At 35.5% G+C, this 21,474-nt stretch overlaps 1 protein-coding gene across 1 annotated transcript in view; it reads right to left on the bottom strand.

Moving 5' to 3' along the window:
• NEK10 (NIMA related kinase 10) overlaps window positions 1-21,474 on the bottom strand; it is a 76,312-nt gene that overhangs the window by 15,203 nt on the left and 39,635 nt on the right. The window contains 5 exon segments of the mRNA XM_062502783.1: window positions 3,519-3,605; window positions 3,692-3,866; window positions 12,238-12,451; window positions 17,442-17,512; window positions 17,909-18,038. Coding sequence (XP_062358767.1) covers window positions 3,519-3,605; window positions 3,692-3,866; window positions 12,238-12,451; window positions 17,442-17,512; window positions 17,909-18,038 — 677 coding nt within the window.

Consider the following 21,474-nt stretch of genomic DNA (forward strand, 5'->3'; position numbering starts at 1 on the left):
AAACACTAAGGTCTCCATAGTTCTTCACAGACAGCACATTGTGCAACTAATAGGTTTCTTGATGCAATCATAATTTTCAAGAAATTCCCTAAACTTCCTCCTCACGATATGAAACCAGAAAACCATATATAGCAATGTCAGACAATCTTATTCCAAAAAATTTACCAAACTATCTAGTCATCTTATCTAAAGAAGAAATGCCTTTTCAAGTCACCAAATCCATAAAGTATAACTGGTTTGCATTAAAAAAAAAAGAAAGAAAAAAGGCTCATCTGTGTGACCACAAAATTTTCAAGATATAAGGTAGCTGTCTGCAATGTGGTCCAAGTTACAGGCTCCAGAAAGCAAATGACATTACTGAACAGCGGTTTATTTCATAATGTGCTTGTTGTCCTCAAAAGTAGTTAAGTTTGGACCCAAGTGGTGACCTAAACTCATGACCTAAATGATGAGTCAAATCACTAGATACATGCAACATACAGAGTTCCTATGTTGACAGTATCCTAGTTCTAGAAATCCCCAATTATTCAACTGGATAGGAGCACTACAGCACAAGACTTAAGTCCTGGGACGGTGTAAACCAGTTGCATTTCTCAAAAAAAAAAAATATAGGAGACCCTTTTAGAGTTATATCACTATGAAATTATGAGGTAAGAGAAAAACTTTTAAAGATACAGCAGCACAACAGGACTGTGTATTGAGATATCTTAATCTCTTGAAAAGGCTGAGCAATTCTGAAAAGAAACTATTCCATGCTACCTCTATGTTGGGAGGAAGGTTACAAGTACATAAGGCCCTCAGACCAGGGTTTTCTAATAGCACGTTTTACACAAAATTGTCTTTCAACAGATTTAGGACACTGTTCTGATTGTGATGTAATTGAACATGATTAAGGGAAATAAAAAATAATGTCCAAAACAGCATTCCCAGACAACAAGTAAATTTTTCAACTCTCACCCAACTGACACACCAGGTTTACTGGACTACTATGCATTAAGACATATCATGTATTTACCTGCTATTTGGTTTTACTAACAGAAGTGAAGGTACGGTTATACTGTAAAGAAAATGCAAGTAAAACTCCTTTAATATGATTAAGCTAAGGTAAAGTTGGGAACTTTGTAATTTTAAACTAAGAAAAAAACTAAGTGCAACTAATAAACTGTTACGATCCCATCATTCTTCACAGATTTTTTACTCAGTATGTCCGTACCCTCTGTCAATCTTTATGATTTGATATTATAATGACTTCAGGAAAAGAAAAATGCATCTGTCAGTGCTGCCTCTATGCTTCTGAAATGTGCAGAATCTTGTTCCTGCAGGATTAAAAAGGAGCAACTATTAAACCAAGAGCAACTATCCTGATTAAACTAGGAGCAACTATTCCAGAATATACACATACTGCACTTGGCAATCTTCAGAGTTGTTAAAGGAGCTGGTCTTGTAGAAATAAATTGTTTCTACATTCTATACTAAGAAGAATAATCCTTTTCTTACAGCATAATTGAAAAACACTGACTATGCAACGACATTAAAAATACTATGACAATATTGGACTATAAAAAAAGCTTAACCTTATTACACTGACAAATCCATACCAGCTTCTGTGCTACTGAACAGCTCAGCATATGACATCTTTCTGCAAAATACCACCCTAGTTTTAAAACAGAATGATCACATTTTCTCTGAGAATGATGTGATGACAGCATGATTATAAAAAACCTTTCACTAATGAATGGAGCATATCTTGAATTTACAAATTTTTTTAAAGCTATCTTTTCTTTACCCCTGAAAAATAGAAACATTGGCCAGCATTAACAACAACTGATCTGTAACACTTCAACATGAAATAGAAACTACAGCTGATCTAAGAATGTAAGACTGCAGAGTTATTTTTCTGAAAAAGCTATCCTGAAGTATCCATATAATAATTAGGCTTTATGCCAGGAGAAACATGGATAATCAGTTCTAGAAATGCTGATTAAAGTTACTGGGTCTGATAGGAACTAACTGGATCTTTCCACATAAAATATTTTATTAAAACTATGGCAGTGTGGCACAGCAATATTCAAATATTAGGAAAAGCTGGTCTTTTGTTAATGTCTAAATCTTAACAAAGAAAAATTAACTACAAGTAAATCATTACCACTAATGCTTTGGGTGTGGCAAGTTACAAACTACACAAATGCTTCCAATTTCTGGGCACAATGCTGAAGTAGCCCACAAACAATTACATTCCTGTGACACACACAATGTGTTATTCTTCAGTATGAGCACAAAATGGAACTTTGTCCCTGGAAGCTTCTTCTTCATTCTATGCAACCCCTTCTCACAGTTATTCAAGGCTTCCCTGTATCTGCACCCTTCTCCTGTTATTCTCTTAGCATGAGAAAGTGACTACGAAAAAGTGCTTCTTTGAATTACTATTTTTTAAGAAAACATTGACAATAATCTCAGGGCTGGCTATCCACAGAATCTCCAGCCATCAGAATGGCAGGCTATTCAGCTGCAATTAACAAATCATTTTAATGGATTTTAAGTAGAGTTACCAAATCGATTATTTGCCCTGCACTAATGATGAGACATTTCAGTAAAATGAGGTCATATTTCTTCAGTACCTGGGCCAAAATATGAAATAAAATCCAGCTATCAAATAGGATGACAAGCAAACGAAGTAATGTTATTCTAGATTTTTTGAAGCCTGGAATATTTGCAGCAATAATGTTTTCTAATCTTCAGACAACTACATTCCCTTTACCATTTAAAAGTACATCTAAATCAACCCCATACTTTATTAATGGATATCTTAAATTTTGCTCAGCTCTAACATCTATCCGTTTGCTTTTTTTTGGTCTAGTATAAAATGCACTTTGATTCCTTCTAATCAGGATCCCATTGTATGCAATAGGTAGGTCGTTGTAGCTCACAGTCTAGCAGGTAAATCATAGTGGTTAGAGTTAAGGTTTTTTGAGTCGAGTTTTAATTTTCAAATTGGAAATACAATCCCAAAAAACTTTTCCTTAATATAACACCAAACACAGCTGGTGCATTCCGATTTTATTACCATAAATAACTATAAGCAGAATAAATGCTGTGTTTTGCCACATAATTCTTTCCTAATTAAAATCTACACATTCCTTCAGTTCCATTCAGTCAATTTTTCCAGACAGCTAAAGCTTGCCTCTTTCAACTTTCTTTTTCACACTCTTCCATCTGTTTCTTATCAATATTAGTCATCTTATGTTTAAATTTAAAACCACCTTCTTTCTCAAGAAGCCAAATAATATTCCAGTTTTCATGGCAGCAACTGCAAAATATGAGGACAAGCTACACAAAGCCCTGGTGATACCAAATGTGTTAAACTGGACACGACTGTCACAGAGGCACTGTTATTTTCCTTACTTAGGTAACAACAGATTGTGAACTTGTGACAAATAATGAAATACCCTCATATATTGGACTAAACAACTGTTTTACTGTTAGAAAGTAGTGCACACTTCATTCATGAAGAATCTTACCTATAGCAGACTCTTTCAAATTACTTGAACTGGAGCTGCTTGAGTTGTCCACTATGTCTGTCTCATTTTCTAATTCAGAGAAAATACCTGCACATAAAAATGAAAACAAAGAAGCTTTTAACCCACCTCTAACCAGCATCATAACACCTGATGCTTCTTTTGTTAATGTCTACCTTTCTCCACAGTCCTGTCATGCTCTACCAGGATTGCTTCATATGTTCTTTCCTCATCTTTTCCATGTGCAGACTGACAACTGTCAACTGGCAGGTCAGTATTTTTTGAAAATTCATTCTTGCAACTTGCTGCTCAACTGCTGCTGTTATGCAGACTCAACTTCTCATCATTTTTCTGACAAGAAAGGAAAAAAAGGCAATGTTAGATATTGTGCTTTTCTAACACTCACTAGAAAATCAAAAAATTGAAGTGTCAGTGGTGCATACACACGTAAAACTAAACTTAGCTGTCAGCCCAGGACTGCACAGTACCTGGTTCAGTTACTGATTCTAAATTTAGAGCAAGACTTTCAAACCCTTAAATGTAACATATAATTTCTATCCTTTACATATAAGGCTTTGTTCTTGATGGCAGTCTTTTCACAACAAGCACCAAAAGAGAGAAAAGTAAACAAATCACAGAGCAGAAGTGAATACTGAACAAAAGAAAAATAGCAGACTGGACAAAAGTATTAGGTTCCCAGGGACAAGCACTGGTACATTTGCTCTCTTTCATCTTAGAGAACAATCAGCAGTTCAGTTCTGGACAATGTAAATCCTGTGTAAAAGTCAAGATAGGAGTAAAATATGAAGCAAATTTGATATTATGTCGTCGTGGCTTGACACAGGCACCCACAAGAATCGCTGGCTCCCCCTCCGCTGCCGCAGCTGGATAGAGGAGGGAAAAGGAAAGACTTTAAGAGAGTTCCAGTCCTGGCACACATGAACACACTTCTTGTGCCCTGAACAGTCAGTGCACAGTTAATGAAGAGAGTCAGTTCACCTGCTCCACGTCATAGGAATCAAAGCAAAGAGAGAGAAGGGTCAAACTGCATGGACATTTCAAACTTAAATCTCCTTGTACTGTACAGAACCTTGTACTCAAAAGACTAATTGTTAACAACAACTTGTAAATCAGGCAGAGCTGAGGGGGGGAAAAAATATCAAAAAGACAGCTGATACCAACAGGTTCCAGATCTCAATGTCCATCAAGAAAGGAAACCTGTTTGAAATGTCTGAATAGAATTCCACAGACCTCAAGCTAAAAATAATTGACAGACCTACCATACAAACTGTTCAAAGATCAATGGAACATATCATAAAGCATTAAAGTAGTTAGATAAACTGTAATGATATAACCTGTCTATAAAAAAAAAATCTGGTCCCTTTACATAAGGCTTGAATATAGAAAACGATAGTATTTCATTTCTTACCTAAGAATAATAAATAAATTTGCTGTGATATATTTTACTTCACCTAGTAAAAGTGGTATTATGTACTGCTTTTTCTCTTTTGAATAAGACACTGGCTGATTTAGAAGAACAAAAGTAGAAGAGGATAATATGCAAGTTCAACATCACTTTTGCTCACCACAGGGGAGCGACCAAAATGACCAACATAAGGATATAAGGATATAAATAATATAATTTTGTGAGAAGATCATGGAGAAAAGTGTTCTCCAACACATTGAAACAATCCTTTTCATATACCTTGAAGTCTCAGAGAGACTTCTTTCAGAAAAGGAGAAAGACAGATGCTTATCTTTCGAAGAAAGCTATTAAACTGGATTGTTCAAAATATCCCAAACATTGAAGAATTAATTAGGTTGATATTTATTCGTTTTAAGTGTGCTCATACGTACACTTGATTCTAGAATCTAGTAGTTTACAAATTTCTCTGGAGACTCCATCAGTTGATGCACTTTATTTTCACATTTTCCCTATAAGCTAGTGCCTCTGTTTCCCCGCTCATCAAACTGACTGTTGAAACAATTTCTGTCTTCTTGTATAAAAATCACAGTTGAAAAGGAAAGCTAAGGGAGAATATGTTCATATAATTAATCAATTAATGTTTTTTTCTACTTTTCTACATTCATCTACCTTTATTACTGAGCAAAAGCATCTCTGGAAATTTGTGGCCCAGCCATGAAGAAAACTTCTGTCTTCATTCACTGTATACTTCCACTGTCTATCTCTTCACTGGTAACTATCAATACTGTAAAATTGAGATAAACTTTGGTTTTGGAAAAGTGAAACCTGAATTGTTGGCTTTGACTTCCAACAGGAATCTAAAATCTTTAGAAAAAAAAAAAGTAGGTTGAAATAAAATTAAGATACTGATCTTTTATTTAGCTTTGTTTTGCCATACTGCTGTTAAGAAGAATTAACTTTTCTGTCTTCATGAAATATAGAGCTCTCTAGTGGCATTTACAGTGTTTAATTAATCTTCTTTATTAGAGACATTGACAATTACAAGTATTATGCTAGTCAATTGAAATTCTATTTAAAAAAAACAAACTACAAACTACCTATTTCCATTGGTAAACTACCAATAAAATAAGTAATAACTAACATGAAATTGGCAGGGGAAAAAAAAGGCTAAACCAATATATCTTTTTCAGTAAGAGGGTGACAGTTCCTGTGCATTAGGAACAAGAAGTAGATGTTGCATATGTGGATTTTTGCTGGGCTTTTGACAATGTTTTTCATGACATCTCAGAAGAAAGCTTGGGAAGTGTGACCTAGACAAAATCATGATCAGTTGGCTGAATAACTGACTATAAAAATTGTACTCAACTTGGTAACTGCTTTGAGCATTGCCTAAACTGAAAATGGGTAGTGAGCACAATGTATCAGGCTCCTTTTTGACCTTGGTCCAAAACACTCAATGTTGTCACTGAATTACAATGATAATCTGCATAATGGATAGATAGAGGGACTATTAAAAGTGCCCGGACTGCGATACATTCACATCGTACATCATATTGCAGCACATACATCATACACTGAGTTGTGTCAGTGAAAGTGACAGTGGGCGTCAAAGAAAGTTTTGGGAAACTGGAGAAACTAAAAGAACTGGTAAAGTTTAAATAGGGGAAATGCAAAGTTCCGGGAGCAAGGAGAAACAACCATACAAATGCACAGACCAGAGAAGACTGGTGACAGAAGCTCTGCAAATTTTGCTGGATCAGAAACAGAATATGATGCTACAACACCATGCTGTTATGAAAAGGTAGACATCCTACTGGGATTTTTAAAGATAATAATTCTGAATATTTGTGTATTCTTTATATTTCCTATCAAGAATATTCTCAGTAGGAGTAATGGAGTATTTGAACACCACACCTAAAATCATGTCAATCTTACTTTTTAACTCATGCTCTGTAGACCTCTGATTATTCTCATTTCTTTCCTTCTCCGTCTCCACATTTTTTATTATTCAGCTCAAATTAAATAAAAAAAAAAAGAAAAAAAAACTTGGGGGGTATACAACATAAGAGAAAAACCTTAACTTTTACATATTTCCACTGTGGGGAGGAAATTTTCAGTAATTATGTGTTTAACTATTGCATTTATGTGGAATCCTGCAGAGAGAAATATGTGTTCATACACTATGTAACAGGTTTGAATGCACTCAGCAAACAGCTTTTGGGGATATTCTGGACTCAGTGCTATCACAGCCCTTACATGACCTTTAAGATTAGGTCTGAAAATTTCAAGTGTCATATAAATCCCATACGTGCACAGGCATATGTCCATCTAATATCGCCTGGAAACCAGACATACAAAAACTATAAACCCTTTCAAGCAAAGACCAAAATTTTCTGCAAGTATCAGATTAACTGTAGATGTTATCTTCATATGGAGGAAAAAAAAAAAACCCACCAAGACTCAATCAGACATATGATTGCTGTTCCCAAACTGTTTCTATAACATGACATTTTTAAGACTGACTGGTCAAATATCTGCCAGTAGTGACAGGTAACTCTAAAGTTTAGAAATGGACAAGATAATCTTTGACAACTCTTCCTCCCTTACCTTCTGCGATTCTATTAAAAAGCTTTGATGCACTAACAAACATTCAGGAACTCTTAAAAAATTTATACCTTCAATAGAGTTTTTGCTTTGTCACTTTATCCTCCAAACTTAAAACACATTTTAAAAAGTTCCTTTCTGTCACACCAATATTTTTTAAATCTAGACATAAATTCTAGTACCTGCTACATAAACAGAACAACAGAATGGTGTCACAATGGAGTGAAAGGTGGCAGAATAAGAAAATAATTTGTGGAATGCAAGCCTTCTTGACATTCCGGAGTCCTCACCCATTTCCAAAGGGATATGTATGCAGCAGTGCACTGTCACAATCATCCACATTTTTATATAAAAATTTAACAAATTTTAGTGCTAATTTTAATAAAAATATTTTAACATTCTAGCCGAACATAATTACTGGAACTATATTTCTGAAATATTAATAGCTTGTTGCATACTAAGGGTTTTAAACCTAAGCATACTCACTGCTTTAACCAACGCCAAAACAATTGCTGCATATACACACAGTTGTTTCAAGAAAGAAAATCTTTTATGCACTGAATGGCACAAAACCTATTTCGAAACACAAAGGAAAAGGAAATTAACATTAATCGAACCTTTATGTCTTTTTCTGAGTTAACAAAAAACCTTGATTAATTCAAATCGAATTGCTAATTAAGTACTGCTTTGTAATGCATGTGGTGATGCTTAGAAACTAACATGATTATTAGCACAACAATTGCCAGCAGAGCAGAACTGAATTTGGACATGGGGGGAAATGACTGGATGAAAAACCAGTTAAATTATGTTGTATTATCTTGGTCCTTCATATAGCTGTGATCCATAAAAAATACAATAAACTCAATCATCTAGAGGTGGAATATGAAGGTTTATGTTACAGAAAAAGTTCGGGAAACTGCATCAGCTATTTCAGGTTTGGTCAGATTCTTTAGTTTAAATTTAGTCATTTATATACCATTTGAAAACAGCTAGAGTGTTTCATTTACTATTTTCAGCCAACAAATAGTTGAACAGCCTCTGCAGGAGAGATAGGCAGACTTCCTAGCCCAGGCTGTAGCCAAGCTGCCTGCAAGAAGAATAATCAGAGTATGTTTTCCAGCAGCATCAACCTAGTGAAGTAGCACAACACCTTGATACCTACAGATCTAGCCTGGGAGGGCCAGTTTGACCTGCAGCTAAAAACCCTATCCAGGTGGAAGATGATTTGCTGTGGACTATATGCCATGCTCTCCAGCTCAGTACCATGGCACTATATGCCATGAGCCAGCTCAGACCAAGCACTGTTAATGACTTCTGACTCCCTATTAGCCCCGATTAACACAGAGGGAGACCTCCAGAGATCAGACTACACTCAGAAAAAAACAAAGTTGGGCCTACTTTTCCCATTATCTAAGCATTGTCTTCTCCCACTACTCTGAGTAACTGGGAACTTGATCTGAATACATGGATTTGCATATATGAATTTAAAAATGAAATGCATATTCTAGTGACATTATTGATACAAAAATGAAAATAAAATGAAATTCCCAAAGAACTCAGAGAGGCATAGAGAAAGAATGGGACAGAATATATGTGCCTTATACACAGGTGAGAACTACAGAAACTGAGAAAAGGAAGTTGTTCTGACCATCCAGGTAGTTTACAATGTCTGCTTTTGACATATTCTCAGAGTAGTAGAAATATAAATGGCTCATATTTTGTCTTATACTTTTATCTGATGGACTCCAATTATAAAACTTACACTTTCCTCTACCACATTCAAAAGACAGGACTGAACTGAACATTCAACATTCTATAATGTTTTAGGTATATGTATATTTTACATCAAAAAATGTGGCAATGAGAGAAAAGTTGACAACCTTTTAGGATATATGCAATAAGTGAAACAATAATGGATGATGCCCATGTAATGGAACACGTTTCCAAAATAATAAAAGTGACTTATTTTCACTGCTTTCTAACAGAGAAAATACATGTTTCAAGTCTATATACTTCAAAAAGCAATCAAATTATTTTTTGGCTATACACTCATCTCTTTAAAGGAAAATATTAGAAAGACAATTGTTTAGTTAAATCAACTACTTTTTTGATACTTACACTTGCCTTGGAACACAGAAAACTCAAATTTGCTACTGATCTTTTCGGTGACCTTACACAAACTAGCATTTTCTTCTCCACCTCTTCCTACCAAGAGCATGAAAATATAATATTGATCACCTTGAAATGAAAGGTGCAACATGAGAGAGAATTATTGCCATTATTCTTACTTGTTTGGGTCCTCTGTACCATGTGTTATGTCAGCAAACTTAACCTTTCAGAACTGAACACAAAAACTCTATCAAACACTTGCCACTCCTACATCTGTTTCTATTCTAACATAAACAACAGCTTCTATGGAAAACCAGGAAAGACAAGAATTTGCGTGGGAAGCTGCTGATGGTTCTTTTTACTGGGATTATTTTCAAGCATGGATTTTCTGCTATACTTACCACACAAGGCAACTAACTGTACTTCATCATCTACTGACCTGCCTTTCAATTGCCTATTTACCAGCTGCCAAACTAGTTTTAAACTACTTATAAAACAAATTCCACTCTGGGTCCAAAAGATCTCTGCTCTTTAGTTCTATACACAAGGGCAGAGAGTACAGTCCTTACTTCAGAAACATTCACAGTATAACACAACTTGGATGAAAAAGGAGGCCATAAGTACATTTCAGTAGAGAAAGCAAAGTATAAGGTAGCAGGCTTCAACAAAACATTGAACTACATGGCAGAAACACTGAATTCTCTGACACTGTGGAAAAATGACAAATTACTTGGATGTGGAATCACTGGGGCCTTGACTAAGATGAATTAGGCTCTCTATATCTCAGAGAGCTTTTATTTCAGGAGCAGCTGCTTGAAATGCTTCCAAGTACTTTTAGTCAGAACATTGCCTTTTTTTTCCAAAAGGCAAACTTTTCAGGAATAATTATTCACTTTATTAGAAATCCTTCAACTTTATAAAGCTTTCCTAAATACCAGGAAGGAAAAAGAAACATGGCTCCTTCTGCTTCTAAGCCCTGTAGCATGCCTCTGAGATTTGAAACATCCTAGCCTGATTAATTCTTATTTACAACAGATTGCAAAATTAGGTCTTCCACTTCTCATTACTAAGCCATATTCCCCTTCATTTCTTCAGTGGTCTGGATCTTTGTCAGAACCTCTTGTTCTTTTAATATGCATAATAAAATACCAATTGGAACTAGAACTGCAGCATTTCTTCCTTGAGGAAATTAGCCATTATCACAAAAAATACACAGGCAGTTCAGTAGATAGGTGTATTTCTCAAGTATTTATACAAAACACAAGTATTCCAACTTCTGTGCAAAGCTATCAGTGCTATCATATCTCACAAATACCTGGGTAGGGCATTCTTCTCTCAAAGACATAACAAGTGTATCAAAATCCAAAATCTAACATCTTTCCATCTATAGCACTTTTTCTTTTTTTTTGCAGATTTCATCACAGTTATGCAAGAGAATGACTGTATCAAGATACAAAAAAAATAATGGCATACAGCAAGCTTCCAAATCTGTATGTTAAGAAAATTTAAATGAAAAAATAAATGTGGGAAATGTTTATAGGCTTTAGGTTGCAAATCCTACTCTATCTTTCATCCCAATACCTCTTACATTTTAAAGAGCAAAGTATGTTACAGTTTGTTGGCCGGTTTTGGCATTCTTTTAATTGAAAAAAATGGTGTAACATAAATAATGATCTTAGACTGATAAGTGAAAAAACTCCTGAAAAAATATTAATTATTGATACAAGTTACTTATTTTTGGAAGGTGAACACCTTAGGGTGTTTGGGACCAGGAGTTCTAGAAAATCTTTTTTCTACATAAAGGTTCTTCAACTTCAGTACAAGCTACTGAACCCTGATAAAAAGAATCTAAGAGACGCAATATCTGAACAGACAAGAGTGGCTGAGTAAATTATAACTTTATATTGTAATTATCATAACAATTTTCAAAGGGCAATTTTGCTACACAATAACACTGTCCTTGTATTTTTAAACTAAGTTCTCTGCAATCATATATAATTTATAAACTACTGATGTTTTTCATGAAGGATGCTTAAAACACAGCCTGAAGCAAATGGAAGAACTGTAAGAAGTATTTCTGCAAAACTCAGAGAATTTGAAAACATGAGCAAATACTTTACCAGCATCACTGGTTTGTATTTTGTAATCTGTAATTAAAAATTTTATTCTTGTAGGTTCCATTTTTCTAGGTGTCATTGTTTATGAATCATACACAAGATTATCAATTTGTTCCACCCTAATCCACCTAAGTGTATATTCTCCTATTCACAAACCACTCACAAGTGCACCAAAATAATTAAATATTATCAGATATTATCAAAACAGTAAGAACCTCCATAACAATGCCATTTTCCAACACAGAATGACATTGGGTTTTAAGATACTGTCATTTCTCCTTCTTAAGAGTGTCCCAAAAAAATTTTAATGAATACCTTCTTAAAAATAAATTAAAGAGCCTGCATGGAAAAATGTTGCAGGAGGATGGGTCTTTTCATTGTGATTTATTTTCTGCTTTGCTGCAACTTATTTTCTCAGATGTAGCAAACAAGGATAACAAAAATAAAACCTAATACACGTACTTACTTGTAATAACATGGAAAGCTGATGGGGATAGGTTACTGTATTTTGTTTAGCCTCTGTGTAGTACTGCTGGGTTCTTCTCCTCTCCCAATCCAGTTTCTTCTCCAACACGAGATAAGAGGTGGATAAAACATCCATGTATTTCATCATCACATCAGGCAGCAGTGAGCTGACTTCCACTGTGTCTGGATGTGCCTCTGCATCAGGAGTCAAGCAGCTACACAAAGAACATTCTCTATTTACTTGTTTTTAAATAACCTTTTCCAACACTGAATTCCTGCCCTGGCATTTATGGAGTTACCCCAGCCAGCACTGCTCCCTCATCCTGCCTGGGACAGGTTGATGCCTTGGTGTTAGACCACAGTTCAGCCTCCAGCATCTGCTGGAACAATTATCCCTGACACCAACCCGAACAGAACTGCCATTGGGAACTGCTTCTGAGGACTCCACTGAGGAGTTCATGGAGCCTTCTCCTGGGATGGGGGAGATGGGGCCTGCCTGGTGAGGACTGTGCTCTGGTCAGGGCACTGCACCACTGGACAAAGAAGCTGGGAAGGAGAAGAGCATCCTGTCAGGAGGATGTACAGAAGAATGTCAGGATCTTCACAGAGACAACACTCTCAAAACAATGCAAAGAAAAAGGAATATCTAGAGCTTGCTGTCAAAGAAGCAGCAGATGAAGGCTCCCAAGAGGAGGAAGGTTGAAGACTTGTGACTTCTGCCCAGAGAAGAAAGGCTTTTTCTCTGACTACAGATGAATAACTGCAGAAGAGATATAGAGACCTAGGAACAGGTGAGGAAGAACAAGGCCTAATGGAGGACACATCAGATCCAGGTGAGTCTGCATCAAGTGCTCACATCACAAATAAATTCAGTAGCTGACAGCCATTTGAGGGAACAGAGACACCCACTACTTGATCAATTTGATGAATATGGTGGCTGTTGCTTGGACCCAGGATGTTGTGGATATACTGCCAAGACTCATCCTGACCCTTGGGCTATTACTTCTTGCTGCTCAGATGGGCATTGGGTTATTTATGTGGGCACAAATTACATTATTAGGGCCAACTCTGAACACACTGAAAATGAACACAGAGTACCGGGATCAAATATGAAAGTCAGGGGACAGAGGGGGTGTTCTGAATTCTATCACTGAGGAGAAAAGGCTAAAGTCAGGCTGCAGTCCAACACCTGGCAATTTGTAGTCAAAAGCTTATCAGTAAGACCAACATGGGTGACATTGTGGTAGATGCCCGCTATAAACCACACAAAACCAGACAATAAGTCAGTGGAGTCATCTTTGTTGGACAGATGGAAGAAGCTTCCTGATTCCAGACACTTATACTCATTGGGGCCAATTAATAGCCCTGATATCTGTTGATGGGGTAATATTGCTGAGTGCAGCAATCAGATTTCTGAAATTTGCTGATGGCAATTTCTTGATGGAGCTGAAAGGTACTCTTCCTGACCTGTCTCTCTCAGACAAGGAGAAAGAGGCAGGGATGTGCAGATCAAGAGCAGCCTCTTGATCTTACAGCAACCATCAGACTGTGGACTTCAAAATCCTGAGAGAAGTGAGAAAGTGAGATTGTAAGCTTACAGCACAGGACTTCAGAAGAGCAGAATTCAGCATGTACAGGAATCTTCCTGGTAGAATCTCACAGAAGACTGCCATGGGAGGAAAGGGAAAGCTTGGGAAAGCAAGATAATCTTCGGGGACATCTCAAAGCCCTTGAACAGCTCAATCCTGCACATGGGAAACAGGGGTGAATTTCACAGGAAGAATACAGATATTGGCCAAAGAGTAGAGATGGGAAAGCCAAATCTCAGCTGAAGCTGAAAAAGTTGAAACTAGCAATGGATATGGAAGGCAGAGGAAAGGTCAACAAAAGAAAAGCTATGGAAAATGTGGACCCTCTTAGCAACCTAGTGACAAACAACATGGAAAAATTTGGGACACTTGGTCCCTCTTCTGCTTCCATCTCCATTGAGAAACTTTGGCCATAAGTGTTTCAGATCTCTGAGCCTATCTGTACAATCTAAGAATATGAAGTATTTCCATACAGCAGAAAATACAGTGAAAAGGCATTTAAGCCAATTAGATACAAACCTATGGGACCAAGTGAGAAGGGTCTGAGGGTGTTGGTTCAATTGGTCAATACCACTATCTGTTATGTCTAAAAGGATCAAAAGAGGTTCCTGTAAATTGATAAAAGCTGAATATCACACACATATCCAAGAAAAGCAAGAAGGAAGATTCAGGGAGATGATAGCCAGTCAGCTTCACCTCAAGTCTCTGGGAAAATAATAGATAAATTTCCTCTGGAAGTAATTTTCAAGCACAAAAATGGCAAGAAGGCAACCGGGAACAGTGAGGATGAATTAACCAAACAGCTGTTACACCTGACTAGGCTGATGAGTGTCTGTGATGAGATTACTGTCTGAGGACAAGGAAGGAGCAATATATGCTGGGGGTGGCCTTATTTTAGCAAGACTTTTTGACAAAATATCTCACAGTATCCAAAGGACTATAAGGTAGGAAGATAATTGGCTGAGCCTCCTGGCTCAAAGAGATGCCAAAGAGTACAAAGTCCAGCTGGTGGCTGGAAGTAGCGACCTCCAAGGACTGATATTGGGTCAGTACTAGTTAATGTCTTTATTAAAGACCTAGATCGTGGAGAGAGTGCATTCTCCAAGGGTTTGTGAACAATGAACTGCAGGGATACACGGGCAGGGAAATTGTCAGAGGGACTTGCACCACCCATTCTGAGATCTGATTGCTACCTCATAATGGGAAGGCATGGCCAGATCCTTATCGGGGTGCACAGTGTTAGAGCAAGAGGCAAGAGACATTAGTTAAACCACAGGGAAGTCTGGATAGATTAAAAAAATGTTATTATTATTATCATTATCATTACTTTCAATCACAAAGGCAAACACTACAGAGGGCTCAGAGAAGTTGTGGAATTTCCATCCTTCAATACAAAACTGACTTAGGCAAATTCCTGAGCAGTGAGCAGCCAGATCTAATTGTATCTGCAGCTAGCAGGATGGACTAGACTCCTCCAGGAATCCCTTCCAATCTAAAGTACTTTGACAGGTCTATGCTTCTTGTTTCAGGCACCCTAGGTAGCTGTTTAGTAATAGTAATAATATATTATTAGTTCTATCTTTAAATGCCCAGAATATTTTGTATGCATAAATACACATATGCAAAAATATTCTGTAGGACAAGAAAGCTGCTAGGGACAGTCCTGCATGTACTAAAAATGTCTTAGCTCTGTTGACTCCAACAAACCTGATAACTTACTATGATTTCCTTGCACAGTACTATTGACCTGCTAACAAAACCATATAACCCAACACTCTTCTTCAAAGAAAATATCATAGAATGATTTATTATTTCTAAAGGAGCTCTTTATATGTAAAACACAACTGCCATGCAAAGTAGTCCTTTTGAAAATGTTTACAAGGCCTGAACTTCTTGATTTCAATATTTTTGTTTAAATTTGCTTAAATGTGTTGGTTAATTTCACTAATTGTCTTAACTTTTAAAATATTTTTTACTTTAAATTTTGTATTTCTTTTAAAGAGGTACAAGTTTTCACCCTTAAAAATACGATGAGTTGAGGTTTTCTTTTAATTTTTTTTATTTTAATTCACTGAAATTGGGCAAAAGTTCCAAGAACAATGGGAGCTATGAGAGATTTTTAATAAGTCCTATATCCCATTTCCCATGTATCTAAAAATTATTTATGACTAAACACCAAGTAGATTTGATACTCACTTCTAAAGGAATTTGATGGCTATGATTCCAGAACTTTCTTTAGTAGCCTAAAGCAATAAAGCTGTAGTTTAATAACAATACTAAAGAACTGTAGTGAAAACATTAAATGAAAATTTACAGTTGCAACAAGAAGCTTTCAATATTTCTTCAAATTATTATCAAGAAATTATATTTTTATTTACAACATTCATCTTTGAAATGTGTTGTGTTTTAGTCACTTGAAAATAACTACATCTTTTCTGCTAATGTTTCTTCATCTATATTATAATTAAGACCTCACTATTACCGCTTTTCTTGAATGTTTTTTTTCTTTCTAAATACCTCACAAAGAATAAGCAAAAACCTAAACATAATCATTTAGATTTAACCCATAGTACTAGATAATTAATATTAAAAATTAATATTAAAAACAGTACTCCCCAAAAATAAAAATAATAAAAAACACTATACTTCCCACTGTTATTCAAATATGTAGAAAAATTCCAGTATAATGTAAAAATTAACATTTTCATTAAAACTCATTTCAGAACCTCTTAAACATAAATGTTAGTTCTATTAGCTTCTGTATTCTCAATTGCCTGTCCTTTATCCACAAGTTCTTTAAGTAACAGAAACCTTTCTGTACACTAAAACGTACTATAAAAGCCTTAGTTTATAGCCTTACACAAACCTTTCTTGCAATGTGTTTTTTAGAGACAGAATTGGGTAAGTATAAGCATTTTGGTGCTAAGTGTTTTTGGTTTTTTTTCTAAAATGGAAAAATCAAGGGAGCTAACTGAATCTCTATTTCACTCAATACTTTGCCTTACACATTACATTATCTCCAGGAAGATATAAACATAAAATTTGAGAAATTTGTGATGAGTGAGTGTAGCAAGTACAGGTTCATCTTTTCCTGCATTACTTTGTTACCTCTGCTGCTGTGCTAACAGAATTATGAGGCAGTGAAAAACATATTTCCATCAGTCAAATAAACAGAAGAAAAAAAAAATCTATGAACAAGATCACAGTAATCTATAAATCACTACTGTGATGGGGTTATTTACTTGACCACAATCTGCATTTGAAAACAACTCAAAATGCTGGATTTTTATGGGGAAAAAAATGTGTAGGAAATTAAGTACAGCACTGATATTGTTAAATGTAAATTCCATTACTGAATATAAAGTCTATACTGGCTACATGAAAGCCCTGACTATACTGGTATGAGTTTTCCTGTTGCATGTGTACAGCTATATTTTATATGTTATCATTGGTGTAAGGAGATAGCTCTGCTTTTCTGTAAATCCAAAGATATTTCCTACTCAGAGACAAATTGTGGCAGTTGCTAAAGTCTGCAAACTGTCACATTATCTCTGCTGGAAGCATACAAAACAAAAACATCTTTTCAGCAGGATGTCGAAATAAAATTAGTAATTACCTCTTAATGGCAAATGAGACGTTTTCAGAGTACAGTCCTCCTGGCACAGATTCATACACAGCCCCTACTATCTGAAAAATTTAAAAATCTACATTTTTTTGAAGAAAAATACTCCAGTATTTATTTGAGGATCCAATATGATAAGTATTGTCCCTTGAAACTATCTGATGAGCATTACATTTTCAGCAGAACAACTTAGATGCAGACTATCAGGTCTCTTCCACTCAGGTATCCACATTAGCGTACATATTTATTGTAGATTGAAGTGCTACAATATTGAACATTTACAAGCAATTTTTGCAGTTAGAAAGGTAAGACAGCAATTCACATCATGATAAACATTTGTGCTCATTCACAAGCCACATACATTAGAGCTGAGAGCGTCAATAAACCTAAATATAAATTTTCTTGGAACATGAGAACACATGCAGAAATAACTGGGAGGTTGATCTGGCAAATGTGAATACCTTAGTTGCCAAGGAGAGTGTACTGGTGATGTAAAATGCTGGGTTCAGAGTGGCCATCTGATAAAGGATGCATCCTGCAGCCCAGACATCAGCCTTCTCTCCATGCAGCTCACCCTTTACAACCTCAGGACTAGGGAGAAAGCAATGGAAACCACAGGTGTTTTATTAATTCACCTAGAAGCAGGCTTATTTTCTAAAAACAATAAACAATGCACCCAATATTTAGTTACTCAATAGATAATTACACACACAATTACATTCAAAAGGTTGCATATATGTCATTTACCAGCCAAATATTTTAAGGGGAAGTACAATGAATAGATTTTCAACTTCTGCTGCACTTCTCACAACAGTAGGGGTTTTATATTTTATTCTCTCATCCTTTCCACTCACATTGTCTTTGGACTTATTGGACACAAATTAATTACAGCATTTAGAACTAGTTTACAATGATGATATTTCAAATAAAAAGGACTAGAGAACAGATAAGTATGACACCTCATCTTATATCTTATAATTCAGATACCAGAAAGATTTGACTAGAACTCCTGTATTTAGAGTGATAATGGATATAGTTTTGCTATTAATGTAAGTAAATGAACTTGACTTATTGTATCATTTTCATCCTCTTAAAACTACTGTAATGCATTCCTTGTGAGGATGCAACATGGACACTCAGCAGGCAGCCAAATGACAATACAAAAAATATTGTAAAGATACACTTAAAGAAAATGGAATAAGGCATTAACTTCAGTTTTGATGCAGTACAAAATAGAATTTACTTCCTTTATTTAATTTCCTCAGTGCTCTTCATGAACCTGGATGATAACAATTTATATTAGTAGGTGCATTCTGATGTTGGAGTTCAAGTCTTAGCAGTAAATAAAGATCATATCACAGAATGGGTTTGGTGTTTTTTCATTCAAAGATATAAAAAAATACTTTATTTCTTTCATCTGTAAAATCAACTTGAAAACCAACTTGTTTATCTTTTTCCTTCAGCTTAGAATTTGGAACCACTAAATTTTCACAGTTATAGTACTGATATCTTTGGTAAACTGTAAAATGCCTTGTTGTCGTGCTCAGAGGTACTGTGTAAATTGAGTTAGTGCTGCTAGAGGATATCCCACTACTGTGTATAAAACGCAGATTTTTAAAATCTATGGGATGACAAAAGATAAGATAAATTACAAGAATTTAACAGAATAGAAAGTCAGGAAAGAGCTCACAGTGCGGGGAAGTGAGAGAGACTGAGAGATCACACTTTTCTGATAAAATTAATGAAGATACAGATTCTTGGGTCAAACCTAATAAGCAATATTCTTTGAATCTTGCCGCTGCTGCTACATAACTACAGGGTGGGTATTGAATATTGTGTTAGAACATAATAGTATTTTTGTAATCACACCCTCTGTGACACTAATTCATTAGATGTCTTTGTGGAAATTTCCTTTTTGTGTATTAAAAGTGTCAAAGCAAACATCAGTACTGCAACTTATCATATAGATGATGAGATCAATAAGGCAGAGCCCCTATCTTAGTCAAGTCCTACACATGCTCCCAATCAGAAAAAAAAATTCTGAATTTAATTTTAGTCTTTTGTTCTGGGGATAATTTTCATGCACAGAGAGATCAAGCCAGAAATTATTAATTTTCAATTACTAGATTATATTAATATTATATTTATATATTAAATCAAATAAAATTTAAACTAGATTATATGAACTGATCTTATTCAAGCTAAATTTATGTAACTATGCAAAAAGCTGTATAGCAGCCACAGAAAGAAAGCTGAATACGACCGAGAGAGAAACAGCGGCAACCATGACCTGGCCTACAGCATCTTGATTCCAGAAGAGCAGGGAAAAATCTTGCCTGATGTCCAGAGCAAACAGCAGCCCACCAGCTGGTGACTTGGAAATATCATACTATGATTTTGAAATCATAAAAAGAATACAGTGCTGACTGGGTCATAGGTTTTATAGCATGGTTTCACACAAATGCACAATAACTGAAAGTTAATTACGTCATTTGTTCTGTTTATTCATGCTGAAAGATTTTGTTCTCAATGCCTATCTAATCCCTCTTTTTTTTAATCAAATGAATTTGTAGCAGAATAGTATTTGATGTTTCCTTCCACAAAAAATGTCTTAGTCAGAAATCTCTAATATTGAGAACATTAGGATGACTAATACCTTAAAAAATACTGTCTCACGCTTAAGAAGTACTTTAAATTACTGAAGTAATATTTATTTAATATGACCATGAAAGTTTTACAGAGACTATAAAATCCCGTACTTATATGATGCTATGCTTTTGTGGTTAATTAGTTCTGTAATTTAGATTTTTAAATAGGATTTTCAAATATTTATCTATTTACTTTTCAAGGGAAGTAGTAAAATCCGTCACCATGTTCTACAGGCTTGCCTCACCATCTGCTAGTTAGAAATGTGGGTGGGGTACAGTAGTTGTTGACAAGCAAAATAGTTTTGCAGTCGAGTTGCATGTTTTAGAACCACACTGGTGAGGAATGCCAAGCAGAGAAAGTACCCAGCTCTTGTTCCTGTACACTGCCACCCACAAACAGGAGGGTGGTGGGAGTACATATGGTTTGCCTAATTCAGATGACAACTGTGTATAAACTGTCACTGTCTGGTCAAGACCAGAAGGAATATGTGGAATCAGTCTTACTCACAAGCATTGAGAATTTCAGGCTGTAGAATTAGTATGAGTTTTTATTTTTTAATTTATAAAGGCAGTACTCATCCTTTAACTTTTAGCTTAAGATAACTCGATTGGCTGAAACCAGACAGCTGTACTAATGAAATTTTTAGCAAACAGATGTCTACATCATAAAATGCATTCTTAACAGAATACAGAAAGGGGGAGCCCCAAAGAGATTATAAAGATTTTAATTTCCATTTCTCCAAGGTCTGAGCTTACTGCCACTAAGCAGCAGTAGTGATGCTATTAGCCACAGCTGCCAAAAGTGGCAGCATTTAATCCTTTAAGCTAACATATTCAAGATAATAACTCTAGTTCTCATCTAAGTTTGCAAATCACTGATGATTTCGAACTTAGATATTCAAGCTGAAAAGGGCTACTCCTGCATAATTCTGTTAAGCATAAGACAGTCCCTCACTAAACAAATGTCCATAGTAAATGCAAGACTAAATGCTTTTAAATGAAAAATATAGAATTATATTCACAGAATAACCATCCAAATTCTCATCAGCATCATTTAACAGACAATTTTAGAATTGTTTCTTAGAAAGGTCACTCTTGCTCAACATACTAGCACTGCTGTTATTCTTAATAACAGAATCCTCTATGCCCAGGACCTCAAAATGAGCCCTTGCTTAATCCAAATAATTGTTTTTTCCTACTGAACTCCTTTTTATAAAATTAAGCAGCTATTTTAAATAGAGAAGAGCTTTCCCACTTACCATTTACCACCCCACATTTATAATTAGGATTTAAAAACAAAAAACAATAATAACCAAATCATGTTAGTACAGTGCTACTTGTAAGACATCAAACACATTTAACCAAATCACTGTTTCTTT

The sequence above is a fragment of the Cinclus cinclus genome, chromosome 1 (assembly GCF_963662255.1).
Source record: "Cinclus cinclus chromosome 1, bCinCin1.1, whole genome shotgun sequence".
Lineage (NCBI taxonomy): Eukaryota > Metazoa > Chordata > Aves > Passeriformes > Cinclidae > Cinclus > Cinclus cinclus.